Source organism: Pelodiscus sinensis, chromosome 8 (genome assembly GCF_049634645.1).
Source record: "Pelodiscus sinensis isolate JC-2024 chromosome 8, ASM4963464v1, whole genome shotgun sequence".
Classification (NCBI taxonomy): Eukaryota; Metazoa; Chordata; order Testudines; family Trionychidae; genus Pelodiscus; species Pelodiscus sinensis.
The window spans coordinates 27,758,810-27,778,347 of NC_134718.1; the positions used below are offsets into that span (position 1 = coordinate 27,758,810).

At 42.9% G+C, this 19,538-nt stretch overlaps 2 protein-coding genes across 5 annotated transcripts in view; one reads left to right on the top strand and one right to left on the bottom strand.

Annotated features, from left to right (window-relative positions):
* The first annotated feature begins 1,181 nt into the window (after positions 1 to 1,181).
* LOC102447928 (cytochrome c oxidase subunit 5B, mitochondrial-like) lies at positions 1,182 to 8,610 on the top strand. Its single transcript, XM_075934918.1, has 4 exons — positions 1,182 to 1,376; positions 3,169 to 3,239; positions 5,677 to 5,776; positions 8,322 to 8,610. Exons 1-4 carry the CDS (start codon positions 1,286 to 1,288, stop codon positions 8,432 to 8,434), a joined length of 375 nt encoding a protein of 124 aa, XP_075791033.1. The 5' UTR covers positions 1,182 to 1,285; the 3' UTR covers positions 8,435 to 8,610.
* Positions 8,611 to 10,970: 2,360 nt separating this feature from the next.
* Positions 10,971 to 19,538, bottom strand: part of HERC4 (HECT and RLD domain containing E3 ubiquitin protein ligase 4) — a 105,907-nt gene continuing 97,339 nt past the window's right edge. For all 4 annotated transcript variants that reach the window (XM_075934914.1, XM_075934915.1, XM_075934913.1 and 1 more), the window contains exons 24-25: positions 18,369 to 18,471; positions 10,971 to 11,611 (exon numbers count right to left, since the gene is read on the bottom strand). In XM_075934914.1, coding sequence (XP_075791029.1) covers positions 11,403 to 11,611; positions 18,369 to 18,471 — 312 coding nt within the window. In that variant the 3' untranslated portion in view covers positions 10,971 to 11,402. The remainder of the gene's footprint in view (positions 11,612 to 18,368; positions 18,472 to 19,538) is intronic.

Below are 19,538 nucleotides of genomic sequence, written 5' to 3' on the forward strand. Positions count from 1 at the left end.
CACTAAGGACTATCACACCCCTCAGGATAAACTACCCTGGGAGAGAGTTGCGGGTAGCTAGTTGGAGAAGCACAGATGGGCTGTATGAGACGCCATCCTGGGGGCTGAGGCATGGCTGAGTCCAGCCAGCAATGTACTACTCAGGGTGAAGCAAAATGCAGGACTATGTAGCACTTTAAAGCAGGGGTGTCCAAACTTTTTTCAGAGGGGGCCAGATTTGATGAAGTGAACATGCGTGAGGGCCGACCATTTTGCCTGACATTCTTTGAACCATTAAAATTAAATGCAAATTAACTATTTTATGCAAAGTTTATTGCAAACGGCATACTTTTCATTTCGTCACATGGATGACCAATCTAAACAGGTGTTAAATCACTCTGCCTTTCATATCTGAAGGCCAGATGAAAAAAAAATCCAGGAAGCTGAAATATATGTCAGGAACATTGTAAAGTACATTACATATTATTGGTAATAAAGGTTGTCTGTCAACTTTTAAGTTCAAAAAATATGAAGAGGAACATAACACCAAGTATACATGTTGTGTCCAAATATATTTATAACTGATTTAGACCAACTGACATTAACTGAGATTTTACAACGTATTCATCTCAATACATATGGATTCGTTGGGGGCCTTAAAAGATAGATATTGCCAAATTACCTGGGGGGCCGTATTAAACTGGAACACGGGCCGCAATTGGCCCGCGGGCCGGACTTTGGACATGCCTGCTTTAAAGACTAACAAGATGGTTTATTAGATGATGAGCTTTCGTGGGCCAGACCCACGAATAGTTGTGACTATTTTCTTCCACTATTTGATCTGAGGAAGTGGGTCTGGCCCACGAAAGCTCATCATCTAATAAACCATCTTGTTAGACTTTAAAGTGCTACATTGTCCTGCATTTTGCTTCAGCTACCCCAGACTAACAGGGCTACATTTCTAGCACTACTTAGGGTGAGTTTTGCCAGAGGGAAAACATAGAAATCGCTCTTCCTGCCCCCAAACGACGTGGCTGGAACCCGCAGGCACTTTTCCCCGCTGGGGGAGGAGAGGGGGAGGATTTCGCGTGGGGCTCTGCCCCCATTTGCCTGACAGAGAGCAAGTACACCAGCCGCCAGCCCCTCCCGCCCCACGCCGGGAGCCAAAGCCCGCCCTCGCCCTGCCGGGTTGGCTGCCTGGACGGGGCGTCGCCGGTCGCTCCCGCGGGCTGTCCGCAATGTCAGCGCAGTGACCCGGCTGCAGCCGCTACGCCGGACTCTGACCTTGCACGGCTGGGACAGGCCCATGGCTGCCAGGCTGCTGCTCCGCGCCCTGCCGCGCGCCTTGCCCACCGCGCGCCGCGCCCTGACCCCCGCCAGAGCCCTGAGCGCCGGGGGTGCGTACTGCGGGGGGGAGCCGGGGGGGGGGGCACAGGGTGAGGGTGGGGAGGGGCCGGGCAGGAGAGGTGCACAGGGCAGGGTGAGGGTAGGGAGGGGCCGGGCAGGGTAGGTACACAGGGCAGGGTGAGGGTGGGGAGGGGCCGGGCAGGGTAGGTACACAGGGCAGGGTGAGGGTAGGGAGGGGCCGGGCAGGGTAGGTACACAGGGCAGGGTGAGGGTGGGGAGGGGCCGGGCAGGGTAGGTACACAGGGCAGGGTGAGGGTGGGGAGGGGCCAGGCAGGATAGGTGAACAGGACAGTGTGAAGGCGGATAGGGGCTGGGTGGGAGAGGTGCACAGGGTAGCGTGAAGGTTGGTTGGGGCTGGGAGGGACAGGCGCACAGGGCAGTGTGAGAGTTGTTAGGGGTCATAGGAATGGGCTGGGAGAAGTAGGGAGGCCTGGGAATGCAGAGTGAATGATCAAGAGATGAATAGGTGTTAAGGTGTTAGCTCCTCAGGGGTGTGTAGATGGTGAATTATCTTGACAAAAGATAAATTTCTGAATCACATTCTAGATGATTAGTGTGTGATGCTGAATCTATGCTGGTACTGAAATATAAGTCTTTCATCCAGTGGCAGCATTTTAGGGACATGGCTTGTTGTTTATTTTCTATTCAGCCAAGCCACAGGTGCCCTGATAACCTTCATACACACAAGTGACATTGGAAATGGCCTGCATATTTATACCTGCCTCTGGAAATTTCCACCACATGCATCTGACAAAGTGGGTCTTTGCCCACGAAAGCTTATGCTTCAACACTTCAGTTAGTCTATAAGGTGCCACAGGACACCTCTCCACTTTTGGAAATTACTTGTGTCTAGAGTGCCTCCATGTGCTGCCATCACACTGAGGGAAGGGTTCAAATCCAGTGTATTAAAGGCTGCTATAAAGAGGACAACGATCTATTGCTCTCCATGCTCACTATGAAGTAATTAGCTTAATTTTCAGCAAGCAAGATTTATATTAGATGTTAGGAAAAGCTTTCTAACTGCAAAGGATAAACAAACATGAGAAAGGGAAGTTTTAAAGAAATTTTAGACAACTGTCAAGAATGGCCTAAATACATTTAATCCTGCCTCTGCCAGGGAAGATGAATCTTGAAGTCACATGCAGTCAGAGGCCAATGAAGGATGCCAGCTGTATGGTTTCTATTAGATGTGCAGTTGCTCACTAGAGAAAGGACTGACACTACCTTGAATGGTAACTTTTTGGACACTATCAACCAAAGTTGAAATTTCATTTTTCATTAGAACAGGTGATGAAAAAGAAAAAATGTCTGAACTGGCACACGGTTTCATTAGGGGAAGCAACAGTTGTGAGGGGTTTTCTATACAGCATGGGCTGTAGTTTGTGCTACCAGTATTTGATAGTTTAAAGCTATACTTTTGTTATACCAGAAGGTGACCTGGGCAATATATAAAGAACAGCTGTTCCAAGAACTGTCAGATGGAGTGCCTGTAAATCAAAAAAATATCTAAATCTGGCAGGGTTTGCATACCTTTCTCCAAAAGCATCTACTACTGATCACTATTAGAGACAGGATACATGACTAAACAGATTTCTCTACTCCTTATGGTAATTCCTATGTCATGTCTTATTTAAATAAAAAGTGCTTTGCAACTGAAAAATTGAATGGACATTTATTTATGATGCTGCCCAGGATGTGGGATTAATGCTTTGCTTTCGTGATTAGCAAAATCTGATTTTTGGATAAATATATAGAATTCCTCTGTATTTTATTCCTACTTAGGTGTTCCCAGTGATGAGGAACAGGCAACTGGGCTTGAACGGAAAACTCTAGAGGCTATGAAGAAAGGGCAGGTAAGGTTAATATTAAATAATATGCACAAAGTTAAAAGCATTACATTGGGAGCTGAAAATATGGAAAGAAATGCTGAATAGAATATTTTAATTAAAAACCAAATAAATCAAAATCTGTAAGGCAATATATTCATTGTCAATACACTAACCTTGCACCTTCTAAGTATGAAAACATTTTGGAAATGCAGAAATAAGGTCACCTTACCCTTACCTTTGCATTCTTGCCTCCTTACACTTGAGATTTGTGTATGAAAAGTATACTGCACAGTACGGCTATGTCTACACTGGCGGGTTCTTGCGCAAGAACGGCCGTTCTTCCGCAGAGCATCCACATTGCCTGCCCACTCTTGCGCAAGAAGATTTACAGTAAAGCTTAGTAGGAGTGGGCTTCTTGCACAAGAGCAACACACTTTTCTAACAAGTGTAAACTCTCTTGCGCAAGAGCTCTTGTGCAAGAGGGCAGTGTGGACATGCAGCAGGGTTTTCTTCTGAAAGAAAGCCCTATGGCTAAAATGGCCATCTGAGATTTTTGGCGCAAGAGAACGTCCACACTGCCATGGATTCTCTTGTGCAAACACACATAGCAGAGTGGACAAGTTCTTGTGCAAGAATTCTTGCACAAGAACCCTTGCGCAAGATGTTCTTCTGCAAGAACCTGCTAGTGTAGACACAGCCTACCAGTTCTTGTTGAGAAAGCAGACCTGGAGAACCTAAGGCCCTGATTCTGTAGCTGGATCCACGTGGTCCACCACACATCCACATGAAGGTCTCTGTGTTGGTCAGTGATCAACACAAGCAGATTCAGTTGCAGGATTGGGAACTAAGTGACCTACCTGGAGGTGATGTGCTACAGTGGGTTAGACCTATGCTTGTGTGACGTTGGACAATTCCAACACTCTCATTACGCTTGTTTTTGAGTCTGTAATGCTTGTCTCTCACATGGTCTGGTTGAGATTATTTTATAGAAAATAAGACTTTAGAAACCCACTGTGTATTAGCGAAGCAGAAAATAGAACATAGAGGTTCTTTGCTCCTACCCCTTCATGCAGTTCACTAGATTACACTACCTCTCCCTGTATTTCTTCTCCCTGCTAACTCCCTCCCCAAACAAGCATACTATTTGGCTACATCTACACTGGCACCCTTTTCCGGAAATGCTTAAAATGGAACTGTTTTCTGCTATAAGTATTTCCGGAAAAAGCGCGTCTACATTGGCAGGATGCTTTTCCGGAAAAGCGTCCATGGCCAATGTAGATGCGCTTTTCCGGAAAAGAGCCCTGATCGTCATTTTCGTGATTGGGGCTTTTTTGCAGAAAAGACTACTGTGCTGTCTACACTGGCCCTTTTCCGGAACAGTTTTTTCGGAAAAGGACTTTTGCCCGAACGGGAGCAGCATAGTTTTTCCGGAAAAACACTGACAATTTTACAGTAGATCGTCATTGCTTTTCCAGAAAAGCAAGCGGCCAGTGTAGACAGCTCGCAGCTTATTCCGGAAAAGTGGCTGCTTTTCCAGAATAAGTGGCCCAGTGTAGACACAGCCCCTCTGTAGAGGTGGTCTCCTTTCCTTCTCTATTCCCAGGCTTAACTGACTTAATTTTTCAGTGATTCTTAAGTGCTTTACAAATTTTGCATCTAGCTAGTGGAAACACTAAGGCTTGTAAAGCATGCTCAAACTGCTTTTTATAACTGCACCTGTGCAGAGTGCAGTGCAGGATTGGGGTATAAATGAGTTGTGCCCCTTAAACTATTTGAAGACTGCACCAACAGAAGATGACAATTTCCAGAGTAAGCTGAGTTTACTATGTAATGTGATAAACTACCACAAAAGTTACAAAACTGTTAAGACAGGAAAGGGGTAAAAATCTCTTTAAAAATCCTCTCAAATACTTTTAAAATTTCTCTCATGTTTCCTTAGATTATTTTGGTGTTAGCATAAAATGTTGCATATGAAATTTCAGGCAGATTGGCTTATGGAACTCAGGAGGCAGAATCATAATAATAATCATGTATTTGCTTACTGTGCCTTCATAAAAAGGCACTATAAATAGCACATAGCACCCATGTGCTTTAGACAGTATGCAGTCATGAGTTCAGCTTGTATTTTTAGTGACACAGAGGCTACCGCTAATAGTTGATACTCCAAACTGATTCTTGCATATGAACTGACACCCTGTACAGTAACATATAACTCTCTCCCCCTTGACAAATCAGTTTCTAATAATAAAGTTTGACATTCTTCATCCTTCCTTCTATTAGTTTTGTGTACCTGTATGTTAATATTCTAAGGATGATTTATCCATGTTTGGATGACATAACAGCAGCAATGTAATTACCTTTATTATATAGAGAAGAGCTGCTACAAGATCTTTGATAGTACTTCTTGTTAATTATGTTCTAGGTTTAGCAATTGAGATTCATGTTTTGTTCTTCTCTCAAGGATCCATATAACATACTCAAACCCAAAGGAAATTCAGGAACTAAAGAGGATCCTCATATTGTTCCATCCGTCAACAGGAAGAGGCTAGTGGGTTGTATCTGTATGTATCAGAACAATAGTGTGTATTTTTTTAATTCACACACTCAAAAGTTAAACAAATCATTTTATAATGTTTTTTGTTTTAATACACCTGTATTAATGCTTCAAAAAAGTTCACACTGAAAATTCAACAGATCTTACCCCGCTCGTTCGAACCCTGTGCCGCGCGGCTACACGGGGCACGAACTAGGCTTCCTAGTTCGAACTACCTAGTTCGTGCCCCGTGTAGCCGCGCGGCACAGGGTTTGAACGAGCGGGGTTTAAAAAATGGCGGAGCCCCGCTTATGCAAATGAAGCCCGGGAAATTCAAATCCCGGGCTTCATTTGCAAGTGCGGTATGCCTACATTACCCCGCTAGTTTGAACTAGCGGGGTAGTGTAGACATACCCTAAGAAAGGAATTTCCACAGCTAAGGAAAAGTTGCTTTCTAGGCTTGGAAGTTCCTGGCTGCAGTGGTGCATGCACTTATGACATGTCTACAGATACCAGATGCAAACTCACAATGGTGTATTATAATGGTCAGCTTACAAAGTGGAAATGAGTATAGTTAATATCTGAGGCATAACTAAATGAAAATCAAGATATCCAGTTCTGTTGCCATTAGTTATGAAAATGGTCCCACTTTGAATGGGGGTTACAGTCTCAAAAGATTATAGAAATCATGGTCTGTTACTTCTGATTCCTTAAATATGTAACAACAAAAGTATCATGATGTCATTCTAGGGCTACAGGTAGGCTATTTGAGTTCTCTGGGGCCTGCCTAGTGCAAGACTAAGCATTTTAAGATGTAATCAAATGGGAGAGGTGTGACTCACCACTGCAGTGCCCCCTGCTCAATGTCCTGGGGATCAGCTACACTAACCCCTGTGCTCTCTTCTGGTGGCATATGACCACTGCCATAACATGTGACCCACTCTGGGGGGGACACATGTCAAGAACTGCAGCATCCTCTTTGTGACATAGCCCTGCAGCTGTGCTGCCCTCTATGCTAAGTCCTTCCTGGGGACAGGATCAACCCACTATCCAGCCACTTCCCTGTCAAATGTCTGGCCACTCCTTCAGGGAGAAGGTGGTGTGGAACCCAGGGGGCCTTTCCATTACACAGGATTCTGACCCAGGGCCCCTGTAAATGGCAGCCACACGTTCACACCAAGTTCTCAGTACTTTTCCTTGGGCCATGTCCCCACAGCCGCCAGCACCCTCTTTGCTCTTGCCTCCGGACCTCAACCTGCAGCCCACAGCAGTAACTTTACCTCCCTGGGTCTCTGCTTGCAGCCTTGGCCTGTCTGGGGTGCTTGTTACCTTCAGTCTGCATGGCAACCAGTCCTCCTCGTTCAAGCTCCAGGGAGTGATTGAAGCTGCTCTGCAGCCCTTCTTGTAGGGGCCAGCGCAAGTCTGATTGGCTGCTTTCTGCACATCCTCCCAGGGCTCTGTTAATCCCTTAGGCTATGTCTACACTGCAACACCATTTTGGGATACTGGAGTATCACAAAATAGTGCATTATTTCAGGCTCACAATTCCAACGTCCCTGTAAACCTCATTCCACGAGAAGGAAGGGACATTTTGGAATAGCGGGTTATTTTGAAATTTGTCTGAAATGTGCAGACAGTGCCAAATTATGAAATAAACCATTTCAAAATAAGTTCAAAGTACGATATGCAATTTGCTTATCTTAGTTCGAACTACAGTGCAGTGTAGAAGTAGCCTTAAAAGTCCTCTCTGAGGCAGGCAATCCATCACAGCAAGTTTTCCCATAAGCAACTTCCTCCCCTTTAGAAGTGATCAACATGCACGCAATTCAGTCACAAGTAAACCTTCAAGTTCATCATTTAGGCTGTGTCTATATTAGCATCCCTTTTCCGGAAAAGGGTGCCAATGAGACAAGTCGGAATTGCAAATGCCGCGGGGGATTTAAATATCCCCCGCGGCATTTGCATGAACATGGCTGCCACTTTTTTATGGCTCGGGGCTTTGCCGGAGAAAAGCGCCAGTCTAGATGGGATCTTTCAGAAAATAAAGCCTTTTCCAGAAGATCCCTTATTCCTGATTTTAAGAGGAAGGAGGGATCTTCCGGAAAAGGCTTTATTTTCTGAAAGATCCCATCTAGACTGGCGCTTTTCTCCGGCAAAGCCCCGAGCCATAAAAAAATGGCAGCCATGTTCATGCAAATGCCGCGGGGGATATTTAAATCCCCCGCGGCATTTGCAATTCCGAAGTGTTTCATTAGCATCCCTTTTCCGGAAAAGAGTGCCAATGTAGACACAGCCTTACTGTTTTACCTCTCCTCACCTCCAAAAAATTCCAGTGCATTGTACTTTAAAATACAGATTAACTGTGATGGAAATGGACATTAGAAAAGGAATGATGAGACGGTTGCTCATTTTCTATGTTGATTCAATTATTGAACCCCTCACTGAAACTATATGTGTAGATGTCAACTAGGTTAAGAATTCCAGCACAATGCTTTCTCTACAGACGTGCCAGAATACTGGAACATGACAAAAAAGGCATGAATGCTTAATTTGCTTTTCTTTTCTTACATCAGGTGAGGAGGACAATTCTGCTGTCATTTGGTTCTGGTTGCATGAAGGAGAAAGCCAGCGATGCCCATCATGTGGTGCTCACTATAAGCTTGCACACTATGATGTTCCACATTGAAAATCTGTTATTTAAATGAACCAAAGAAGATTTCACTATGTGGCTAAATTGCACAATGATGTGCACTTAAATCTGCATGCAGAATATTTACTATCTTCGTATTTGGCTTTTATTGGATTTTTAATAAACTCCAGTCTTGTTTTACTCTAGGTTAATTAAAATGTAAATGAACAACATTGCAGACATCTGTGCCATGGATCATCGTTCTTCATAAAACTGAGGATAAATCAGAGTAGTGTTTAGGAAGAAGCGTTCTAATACTACTGGTTAATAAACATGGGTTGGCTTTCTCTCCCTCTCATCTGTAATAAAATTCCTAAGTCTTATGACTGAAGCCCTACCAAATACACAGCCATGAAAAACCCATCATAGACCATGAACAATCTGGTCTTTTATGTAATGTCACCTAATACTACATCTGGCATGGTATGGTATTGCCACCCTTACATCTGTCCTCCTGCTGGCAGTGGCTCTGTCTTCAGAGTGGGGCATCTGGCCAGGAGCTTCTACTCTCTGGGTGCCCAGCCCTGAAGGCAGCACAGAAGTAAGGGTGGAAATACCACAACCTCACTACAACACCCTTTTTAGTGGAGATGTAAATGAGTAGTTGAGTGTACACCTAGGCTTAGGAGTTAATCATCGTGACTACTTGCAGTTCTCCCCACATACTTGCTGCTGTATCAGAAGCATGAAGGGGGGCAGAAAGCAGGAGCCAGTGCTGGGGGAGCTAGCCTAAAAGCCAGTTCCCTCCAGCACCGGCTCTGCAGTGCTGCCTCTTCCCCTCACCCTCTGCTGCTACCTCTCTGCAGGGGATCCATGCTCCCCACAGAGCAGCCTCTATCCATGGCGAGCCTGGCCCCAATGCAGGCAGAAGCCGCTTTTCAGCAGCAGTCCCTGTCTATGCGGTGGGGAGGGGTCCCTGGTCCCCCCCAGACAGAGGCTGGAACTGAGCTGGGACCTCCCACAGATAGGGGCTGCTGCCGAACCAGCCTCTGTACATGGCCAGCCCAGGCTGCCCGTGAACAGAAGCTACTTCACGGCAGCCTCTCCCCCTCCCTCTGCAGCAGCCTCTGTGCGTGGGGAATTTGGACTTCCTGCAGACAGGGGCTGCTGCCACCCCACGCTTTTGCCTATCAGGCACAGCAATGTGGGGCGGCAGGCAGGTAATCTGCGTGGGGAGCTGGTTTTTAAACTGGCTCCTCTTGCGGACCGGCTCCTGCTGGTCACCCCACACTGCTGCCTCTGGTTGCGTTAGCTGTCAGCCTCGCCCCCAAGGACTACGGCATAGTCAAGTAACCGATAAGAATTCATGCAGTTACTTGACTATTCTGTTACCTAATATCTAACATCTCTACTTGTTATCCTTTGTTGAGTCGGGGTCCCAGTATAAGAAATGCTGAGTCTTAAGGACTTTATTTTGCTATTTTTAAATACATATTCATGCGTTGTTACACTACCATGAAATTTAACAAATATCAAACCTTGAAATTCAAGATTTAAAATATTATTACAAAATTTACAAAAATGGACTGTGAATTTGGTACAGCCCCACTTATGACTAAAACATTTTCATGTGTGTTGGTTTCCCGAATCACATGGTGGACATAAGCCTGCCAAGAGAAATAATGAAGAAAGTTAGAGGTCACACTTGAGCTATAAGCATATACACGTAGAGTGTCATGGTTGCAATCGTACCAGTATATGGTTATAGCCTTATGTACATTTTCCCTGTATTGTGTCAATACAGAAGCCATGGTGATCTCAACATTCTAACTAGTCTTTGGCTTAATTACGTTACATTCTGATTAAAGAAATATGCATCCAAACACATGAAGCAACAAAAGTTTTCATTCAAGTATTTTATTTTATATCTTGGTTTTCACTGCATTTTAAAAATCTAAAAAAAATAAATATTTTTTTCACAGCTGAAAGTCATATATATGTTTCAATAAAACGTAAGTATGTTGGAAGTTAACCAGACCAGGCAAATCAAATCTGAAAACGTTCCACTAAGCACAGTCATCTCAGAGTATATTAAAATTGAAAATAAGTTCCCAAAAGGGTTAAAAGGTATTTCAAATGCATTTTATCTGGAAAAATGTGACCATTCTGCTAGACATCATAAACTACACTTTCAACTTTTAAAAATGAAATGTTTAAATTTGCGATAGCAATGGTCTTCCTCCTCATTTATGCTTTTAACTTTTGGTTGCAGAGGTTGGATTCTCAATGCTAAATTAATCCCTAATAAATTTTATCAATTTAGTTATACTATCAGTAACAAGAAATGGCTTATTGAGTCATCTTGTCCACCTTAACAGAAGTCATATCTGTAGTATTGCACCAGCACAAATAAATGACCACCTCATAGAAACTGGACTGTACATCATAAAGGGCAGGGCCATTTCAACCATCATTGTTAAAACAGGACCAAAAAAAAAAAAACCAAACAAAAAAACAGAAAAATCTCCAGAAATCACACTGTTAAAAGCCATAAAATAAGCTCAAGTTTAATTATACGCAATAGAAACCATACTGCTATCAGAACTGGAACTATTTTATTACAAAGCTTTATTTACAAAATGAAAAATAATCAAATGGGACTATCATAATAGGAAAAAGTTAAATGTTTTCACTCAGTGATTGAAAAAAAGCAAGTCTTTCATGCATTCACATGCTAAATTGTTCTTATAATATGTGAAATATTGAAATTCATGTTAGTGAAACGAGTCATTCAGTCTCATTTTTATTTTAAGATGACAAAAACATGGTTCTGTACAAGCTGTGTATTAACAGTTCATTTTTGTAAGGACTTTTTGGTTTGCATGAATATTCCTATCACTGAACATTTTGTGAATAACCAGTTGTTACATTGTCAACTTGTCCACTGAACTTACCACCACAAGAAAGACACAAAAATTAGTTTAATGCTTCCACATTAAACAACTACAATACCTCATTTCTAAAGTTATACTAAACTGAAGCCTTCATTATGATCTATAGCCTGGATCAGCTTAGATTTTAGTGTTTCTTTGTCTGTGTATTTTGGAAGATCTAGAAGATTAAAGCAAGTGTGAGATACTGGAAGATACCCTTCTCCACCTCCCGTTGGCTGGATGACTAGTTTAAGACACTTCATCCCAAGAATAGGAATACGATCACTGCCCGTTAAAAACACTGCCAAAGAAAAACAGAAGAATCAAAGCTAAAGAAAGAGTGACTACCCTCTGTACCACAATGATAGATCCATACAATCTTACACTTCTAAATCCCCATTTTCAATTCTATAATATGGTTAGCTTTTTACATTAAGGTTGCATGGTTTAAAATTAAAACTAGTAAATAAATGTCATAACTGAATCATATACGTCTTACACATTTAACAATATAAATTGAGTATCAGACAGAAAAGTCCCTCTTACACCAAGGTGCACTTAAAGAGCCATGAGTGCACATATTTTGGACACTCATACTTGCAGGTGACTAGGTAATCAGGTTCTAATTTGTTCAGTGTCAAATACATGTGTCTGTTTGGAATGATGACCGCATGGGCCATTACCAACAGCTTTGTTTCTGAGTAAGGAAATGTCATATTCAATTGTCCTCTTTTCATGTGTTCCTGTAGCCCAGTATCTCCCACAATTTTACTATGCCTGGACTATTTCCCATTTGTGCAGTTTCAGCAAGTGGTCTAAAGCAGCGGTACAGCCCATGCTGGCCACACTCTTTTCTCCAGCCTACAGCCAGATCTGCCTCTGCAGAAGCAATTCATCTCCATTCTCTTTGCTCCTGATCCTTCTTTTGTATTTTTATTTTGGGAGGGGGGAGGGGAGTAAGCAGCATTCTTTGTTTTCTATTCTTCTCAGTCTAGGGAGTCAGCATTGCAGGGGCTGAGCTCCTGGACCCGCTTTTCAGGAATGGAACAGCAGCCAAAGCCCAAATAAATCTGCCTCGCAAGTTAAGTTCCCTGTAAGGTGCGCACTTGCATGGGCATGCACAGAATTTTAATCCCACCCACCACCTCAGCAGAGCCAGGCAGAGGCTGCTCAGCTGTTTTGGGGTGGGGACTGTGAGGTAAGCAGGTGCCTCACCCCCCAGGAACAGCTGAACAGCCACCACATGGCCCTGGCCCTAGCATCAGCCCTTCCGTAGGGCTGGAGCTGCGGCCCAGGCAGGCTGCGTGGTGGTTGCCGAAGCTGGAGCCATGGTGCAGATGTCCCCATGGCCAGCCCCAGGAGCAGTCACACCACAGGCCTGGCTCCAGCTCTGGCAGCCAGCACACGGCCCACCCCAGGAGCAATCTAGGCAGATTATTCCACTCAGACTGAGCCAAAAGGCAAATCCTTGGTCACATTCTAATTTATATATTTGATACATTAGTATCCGTAAAAGCTGAAAACACAGAGTTAAAAAAATATACCTCTACTATGCTCTGTGCAAAATTAATCGCTATTTTCTATTCTATATTTAGTTTGAAACATCATTTATAGTTTGATAGGTGAAAGATGGTATTTTATAGAAAATCAAGTCTAGTACAAAATGAAAGGCAGAATAGTTAAACAACATTCAATACTATAAACATTCGGAGATGAATCTTAATTCCTATGTTTGCTTATTCTGGTAATTTTATATCTTGATATCACTGTATAAGATTACCTCAGCATCAAATGATGATTTTTTTTTATTCCACAAAAAACTGAATCACTGTCACCCACCTGAACAGACCAAAAGGAGAGTAATTCCTCCTGTATTCAAACTACTAGCTCCTTCACACCAACGATCCCCTCTTTTGTCACAAATTTTCTGCAGTACCCATTTCTATTCTTGGCCTACAGCTTTCTAGATCATTTACCATCAGCTGAGAATTACATATATTACTCTATTGCAAGGCACAAGAAAAACAACAATGAAACTGTTAACAAAGGTCATCTAGTTCTGAAATAATTCTCTCAGCAATGTATTTGGACCATCTAATCCCGTGGTGTCCAACACATGTGGCTAACTAGCTTGAACAATGTTGCTGTTCGGCAGGTTGAGTGTGGCTAGTTCGATATAGCCACTGGCTAGACACCATAGACTTTTTTTTTTTTTAATTCTATAGGCTGTTGATGGCAAATGCTACAACCTATGGAAACTTTTTTTTTTGATAAGTTTGAGAAATCCAACATTTATCCTTTGTCCAATAGTTCAGACAAACATTTAAAGCAATTTATACATTTAGAATGAAATACCTTCCAATATTTGCGGGGAGGAGGAGGAGGAGGAGAGAGAGAACTGGGGGATGAGATGGATCCTAGAATGTGCAAAAGCGATGAGGAGTCCTGTGGCACCTTATAGACTAACTGAAGTGTAGGAGCATAAGCTTTCGTGGGCAAAGACCCACTTCGTCAGATGCATCTGACGAAGTGGGTCTTTGCCCACGAAAGCTTATGCTCCTACACTTCAGTTAGTCTATAAGGTGCCACAGGACTCCTCGTCGCTTTTGCAGATTCAGACTAACACGGCTACCCCTCTGATACTAGAATGTGCAAGAAGCTGTGCAAACTATGAGACTAGACCAGTGGTCCCCAACCTTCTGGGGCTGCCGGGCACCTGGGGTGGGGCCGCGCATGCGCTCCGTGCCTGGGGCAGGGCCGCGTATGTGCCGCGTGCCCAGGGAGCAAGAATGGCTTGGGCCGGCCTTGGTCACTCAGCGGGCGCACATAAATGCCCCGGCGGGTGCCATGGCGCCTGCGGGCACCGTGTTGGGGACCACTGGACTAGACCTTCTAAGGTTAATATGTGATACTTTACGTGCCATCATTAAATACAGATTTATATTCTTGACTTGGGTTCTTTTAGATCTGTCTGCTAGAAAAGAAAGAATAAGTGGCATTTTTCATCAGGATTTTATCTTGATAAAGAGGTATTTCTGCAGACACCTTTGATACACACTTTATTCTTATAATAGCCTCTGCATCTGAAATGTTACCAACATTTGATAGAATCTCTTCAGCTTAATAAGGCAAAAATAGGCTATATGTTCTCACCCTTATTTTCCTCATATTATCAATATGAAGGGCATGATTGACACAGGGCAATGGAAAGGGGGTTCAGATTTTATCTGACAGGTTTTTTTAAGACTGGTTTTACAAGAAGAAAAGATTATCTATCTAGTCTGGCACATACTGGACTATTTCTGGGCTTTTTTATGTAAAGTTCTAGATCTCCATTTTCATTAATCTTAAATGCAGTGTGGGTAACCTTAAAATGCATCCATCCATCTATCTATCCATCTATCTATATTGATTAATAACTTGGGTGCCACAGTGGCACACAAGCGCACATGACCTCAATACTGGTGCACAAATCTCACTCTACTTATGGATAGAAAATCTTAGAGGGAGCACTGCTCACAACTGTCTGTATCAGAGGCAACACCATACCATGCAGGAGAGGGCAGAGGAAGGGGATGCTACGTATAACTAGGCTCATTGGTTAACTGTTTACACTATCACATCCCTACCTGAGAGCATAAACTTCAACAACACAGATAAAGCAATCAGAAGGTTCAGAATCTGATACCATCACTGGTCAAGTGAAAGAGCCCAACTATTGTTCCCTGCCCTTAGTTACTGGGCTTTTTGGTCTTGCACACAGAGGCCACCAATTGGCAATCAATCAATCACACATTAGGTACCTTTACACTTGTCTTCTGAAAGCATGGGACTACTTCCCCAAACTCATGCATCTTCATTTACATGTCCCAAACTGGTCCTCAACTCCCTGATATGGTTAAAAGTTTGGGGAAAACATCCTCAGGGTTCTCTCCATATGCTCCAAGACCTGTAGTTTCTCACCACTGATGCCAGCAAGAAGAGATGGGTAGCACATCTGCGACTTACAAGGGTACAAAGCATCTGGAACCCCAGAAAAGGAATTATAGCACCTATCTCTTGGAACTCAGGGCAGTCAGTCAAACTAGCTCTTCTGAGGTTCAAGAACCACTTGGATGGAAACTGTGTCCTGGTCCAGTCCAACACCATGACAACAGTTGTCTACACAAAATCACAGAACACCAGAACTGGAAGGGATCTCAAAAAATCATGCATTCAAAACCCTTGCCCTCACAGCAGGACCAAGCACCATCTCTAAAACAACCAAGGAGGGACAAGGATTGCAGCTCTACATACAGAAGCAATAAAGATGATGGAGCAGGCAGAAATGACTTGTTTCCCTACATGCAATCTACATATAAGGGGAACTGAACCAAAAAGCAGACTGGCTAAGCCAGCACAAAGTCAGCAACTCAAAATTGTACCAGGAAATCTTCAACCTGATCTCAAGGGGCATTCAATTTCATCATCATTGTAAGTGCCATTCCTCTATCTAGAGCCAACCATTTTCCTCTAACAGCCTGGCTACTGAAAGGGGAAGTATTAACCATATACTCAGCCTGTCTTAAACTGATGGGGCCTTTGCTCTCTTCTAGGAGAGCTTCCACTCTAAAAGCCTACCCATCTATCTGGCCAAAAGTCAACCTCTGAGCTCAAGATCACAGAAGAAACTCTCAGCATCCCAGGATTTAAGTTATTCAAGTCTTCATTCAATAAAGAGTGAGGAAGGGATTTCAGTCAAGCACCATTATGCAACAGGTATAGGCCCTCAGTAGTGTCCTATCTCCACAAAATTCAGGCTCCCTGGTCAAGAATAGGGACCTTAAAAATCTTGTAATAAGGTAACCGTGTAACTGCTGAAACTTGCAGCAGTTACTTGTGCTGCAGGCTCTGCAGTAAAAAGTTTAGCTTTATATTGCAGAGCCTGCAGTGAAGTCACCTCCCTGGAAGTACGTCTAGACTACAGGCTTTTGTCAACAGAGGCTTTGTCAACAGATACTGTCAACAAAACCTCTGTCGACAAAGAGCGTCTAGACCAGTGGTTCTCAACCATGGGCCATATGGCTCCCCAAGGGCCACGCACTACCTCTGGGGAGGGCCACATGGAAAAAACAGAACATTAAGTAAATTACGTACCTTTTTTTCCAACTAACAGCAGCTATGAGGGGGGCAAGAGAGGTAAACGAGGCTCAGAACGGGGGAATGAGCAAAAAAAGGTTGAGAAACACTGGTCTAGACTACAGCCAGTTCTGTCGACAAAGCAAGCCGCTTTTTCGACAGAGAGTCTAGATGCTCTCTTTTGAAAAAGCACAGTGTGGATGCAAAACTGCCTTCTGTTGACAGAACTCTGTCAACAAAAGGCGTTATTCCTCATAGAATGAGGTTTACCGCCATCGACAAAACTGCCGCATTCTGTCGACTTACTGTCGACAGAACTCGGTGGTAGTGTAGATGCAGGTATAGCTTTGTCGACAAAAGTCCACTTGTCATCTTGGAATGTGTCCCACTGAAAGCATTGTCACAAACCCCAGAGTGTTCCAGAGCAAGCACTTCAATTGGTCACAGCTGTAGCCAGACTTCATGAGGAGAGAGAAGGGGAATGCACTTGATTTGTTTTTCTGTAAAATAACCTGAAATGTCCTCACATGCATCAGCAAACCATTACGAACAGTCTGAATTAACCAGGGTATTCACCATCCAAAATAAATCCACTTATCAAGACTTGTTGAATGTCATGGTCTACATATTAAAATAAATACAAATCAAAGTGCCTGGAAATGATGTTCTAAACCAAGGGTCGGCAATGTACAGCATGTGCGCCATAAGTGGCATGCAAGATAATTTTGACTGGCACGTGCAATGAAAGCCTAATGGTATTTTGGGTATGTTCACTAGAAAAGTCCCCTTAGACCAGGGGTCAGCAACCTATGGCTCACAAGTCATAAATGGCTCACGTAGAAGCCAAATATGGCTCACAGCTCAAGCTCAGCACTCCTCACCACATCCGTGCAACGGGGAGCCTGTGTTGGCAATCAAGATTGGAGCTGGCTCTGGCTTCCTTGGGGGGGGCGGGGAGAGGGGGCAAAGCTCCACACCAGATCCAGCTCAGTGTGTGTGCTGCTCCTTCCCTCCCCACAGCAATGCGCACACTTCCTTATCCATCCTGCTTTCCCCCATGCTCCGGGGAGGCGTGACACTGGAGCTAACTGGAAAAGGAGAGGCCATATATCACCACAGAGCACATCCAGCTGTGGAAACATGAAAGGAAAAGCAGGAAAGGAGCCCGGGGCAGGAGATCAAGCGGTTTAAGGGGTGGCTAAATGGCGGTGGAAGATCTGGGCTTTGGGAAGTAGGAGCAGAACGTGTGCTTCTTCCAGTACAGATCCTTCCAGAGAGATACTCGTCCCTGGAGACCTGCCAAGCTGCTCCTGTCCCCTCTCCGCCAGCCAGACACCCACCAGTACCCTGATCCTTTTCTCTCTCTCCGAAGATCACACTAAATGATAAGATCTGCAGCTTTATTTATTAATGAAGCTTCTAAAATATCAGAAGGACTATTATTGACTTTAAAAAGTATCAATGGCACACAGATCCTTAAATAGAAGTGAATAAGCTAAATCTTGGCACACCAGTTCTGAAAGGTTGCTGACCCCTACCCTGTTGGCCACCTTGAAATGATTAAAGAGCCATTCAAATAAGGAAATCCAGAACAAACTACAAGACTTTCATTGCCTATCATCTACTCACCAACTACGAAGCACAATAAATTGGTTGCTTTTGGTGACTACCATACTAGCTAAACATGATCATTATCCTCCAAACACCAACCAAGAACAAAAACCAAGAACCAATAACAAGACTCATAGTTATTGACAAAGCACTCTCTGTTCAGACAGACTTCCTCCCTTATGGTGTATTCACCTTAAAAGGTAAGTACGCAACATTTTTAGATATTAAATTAGGTACAATTTGTTTTGTCCTCTTCTAGAACAGCATTAAACTACAGGGTTTAATCCTACTAGGTTTCCCATTTCCATACACTAGTTTCAAATACTTACACAGAAACTGCTTTTTCTTTTCCAGTGGTAATTCATGAAAAACATCCCAAAACATTTTAATTGTAGGATGGTCTGCCCAATAGTCTCCTTTATATTCTGTATTCTGAAGTGACAAAAAACAATGTGATTATTAGTTAAATTCACAAATTATCAAGACACTCTGAAATTGTAAATACTGTATGTAGAAAAAGACAACACACAGCTACTGAATTATACAAATGTCATTATTTTTTTCCACCAAGTTTACTTTAAAAGTTTTTTCTCCTCACTGGACACTGGTTAGCATCCTGCTACTAAAATAAAGGGTATTTACACTTTGTCTATATAAACGCCTCTTACACTTTCAGTTGAATACATTATTATTTCTTCTTGCTCTGATTTACTTACCAGTACAAAGTAACATTGTTTTACCACCACATTTCAGTGGTTGACATACAGTGTCTCATAAAGGACCTTGCAATTTTTCTGAATGTTACAACTTTTTTTCTGTGTACATTTAATGTAAAATCCTAACTTCTAAGAAAACTCCCAAAGCCTTTCCACAGAAGTGCACATCTACTACAATGAACACTTATAACTGAATATGTCTTTTTCTATTGCTTTATAATGGATAAAGTAAGAACTTTATCACCACATGAGAAGTCTATGAAATGTGTATTACTAATTGTCAACATCTACTGTTTTCAGTCATGGCATACAAAGTACAGGGACAGGCACCTCTTCATCCCCAAGTTCTCTATTGAAAAAACACAAATTGCATTAGGACATCTAGAGGAAGGTTCTATATTATAGCTATTATTTTTAATACTACTGTTCTCATTATTTAATGACATTGATTAGTATTTGTTGATGTACAGAGGGAGAGTTGAAAGAAACGTTGAATGACTGGCACTAGGATAGGAAGGAAATTCCACACAGCAGGATTCTTATGGTTCAAAATACAAACAGAACTAGAGTAATATCCAGAAGCTGTTTTAAGGATGTAAAGTCCAAAAAAAGGAAATAGGCCTTTCTTCAGTTTATAAAATGCCTGCTTCAACATTTTAAAGTGTTTTCATTTCATTCTGCCTGCACAACTTCATAAGGCACCACACAAAAGTAATTCAGAATATGTAACTTGTTTTGACTACACAATCTTGTTAGCACACCCATGTACTAAAATGTATTTGG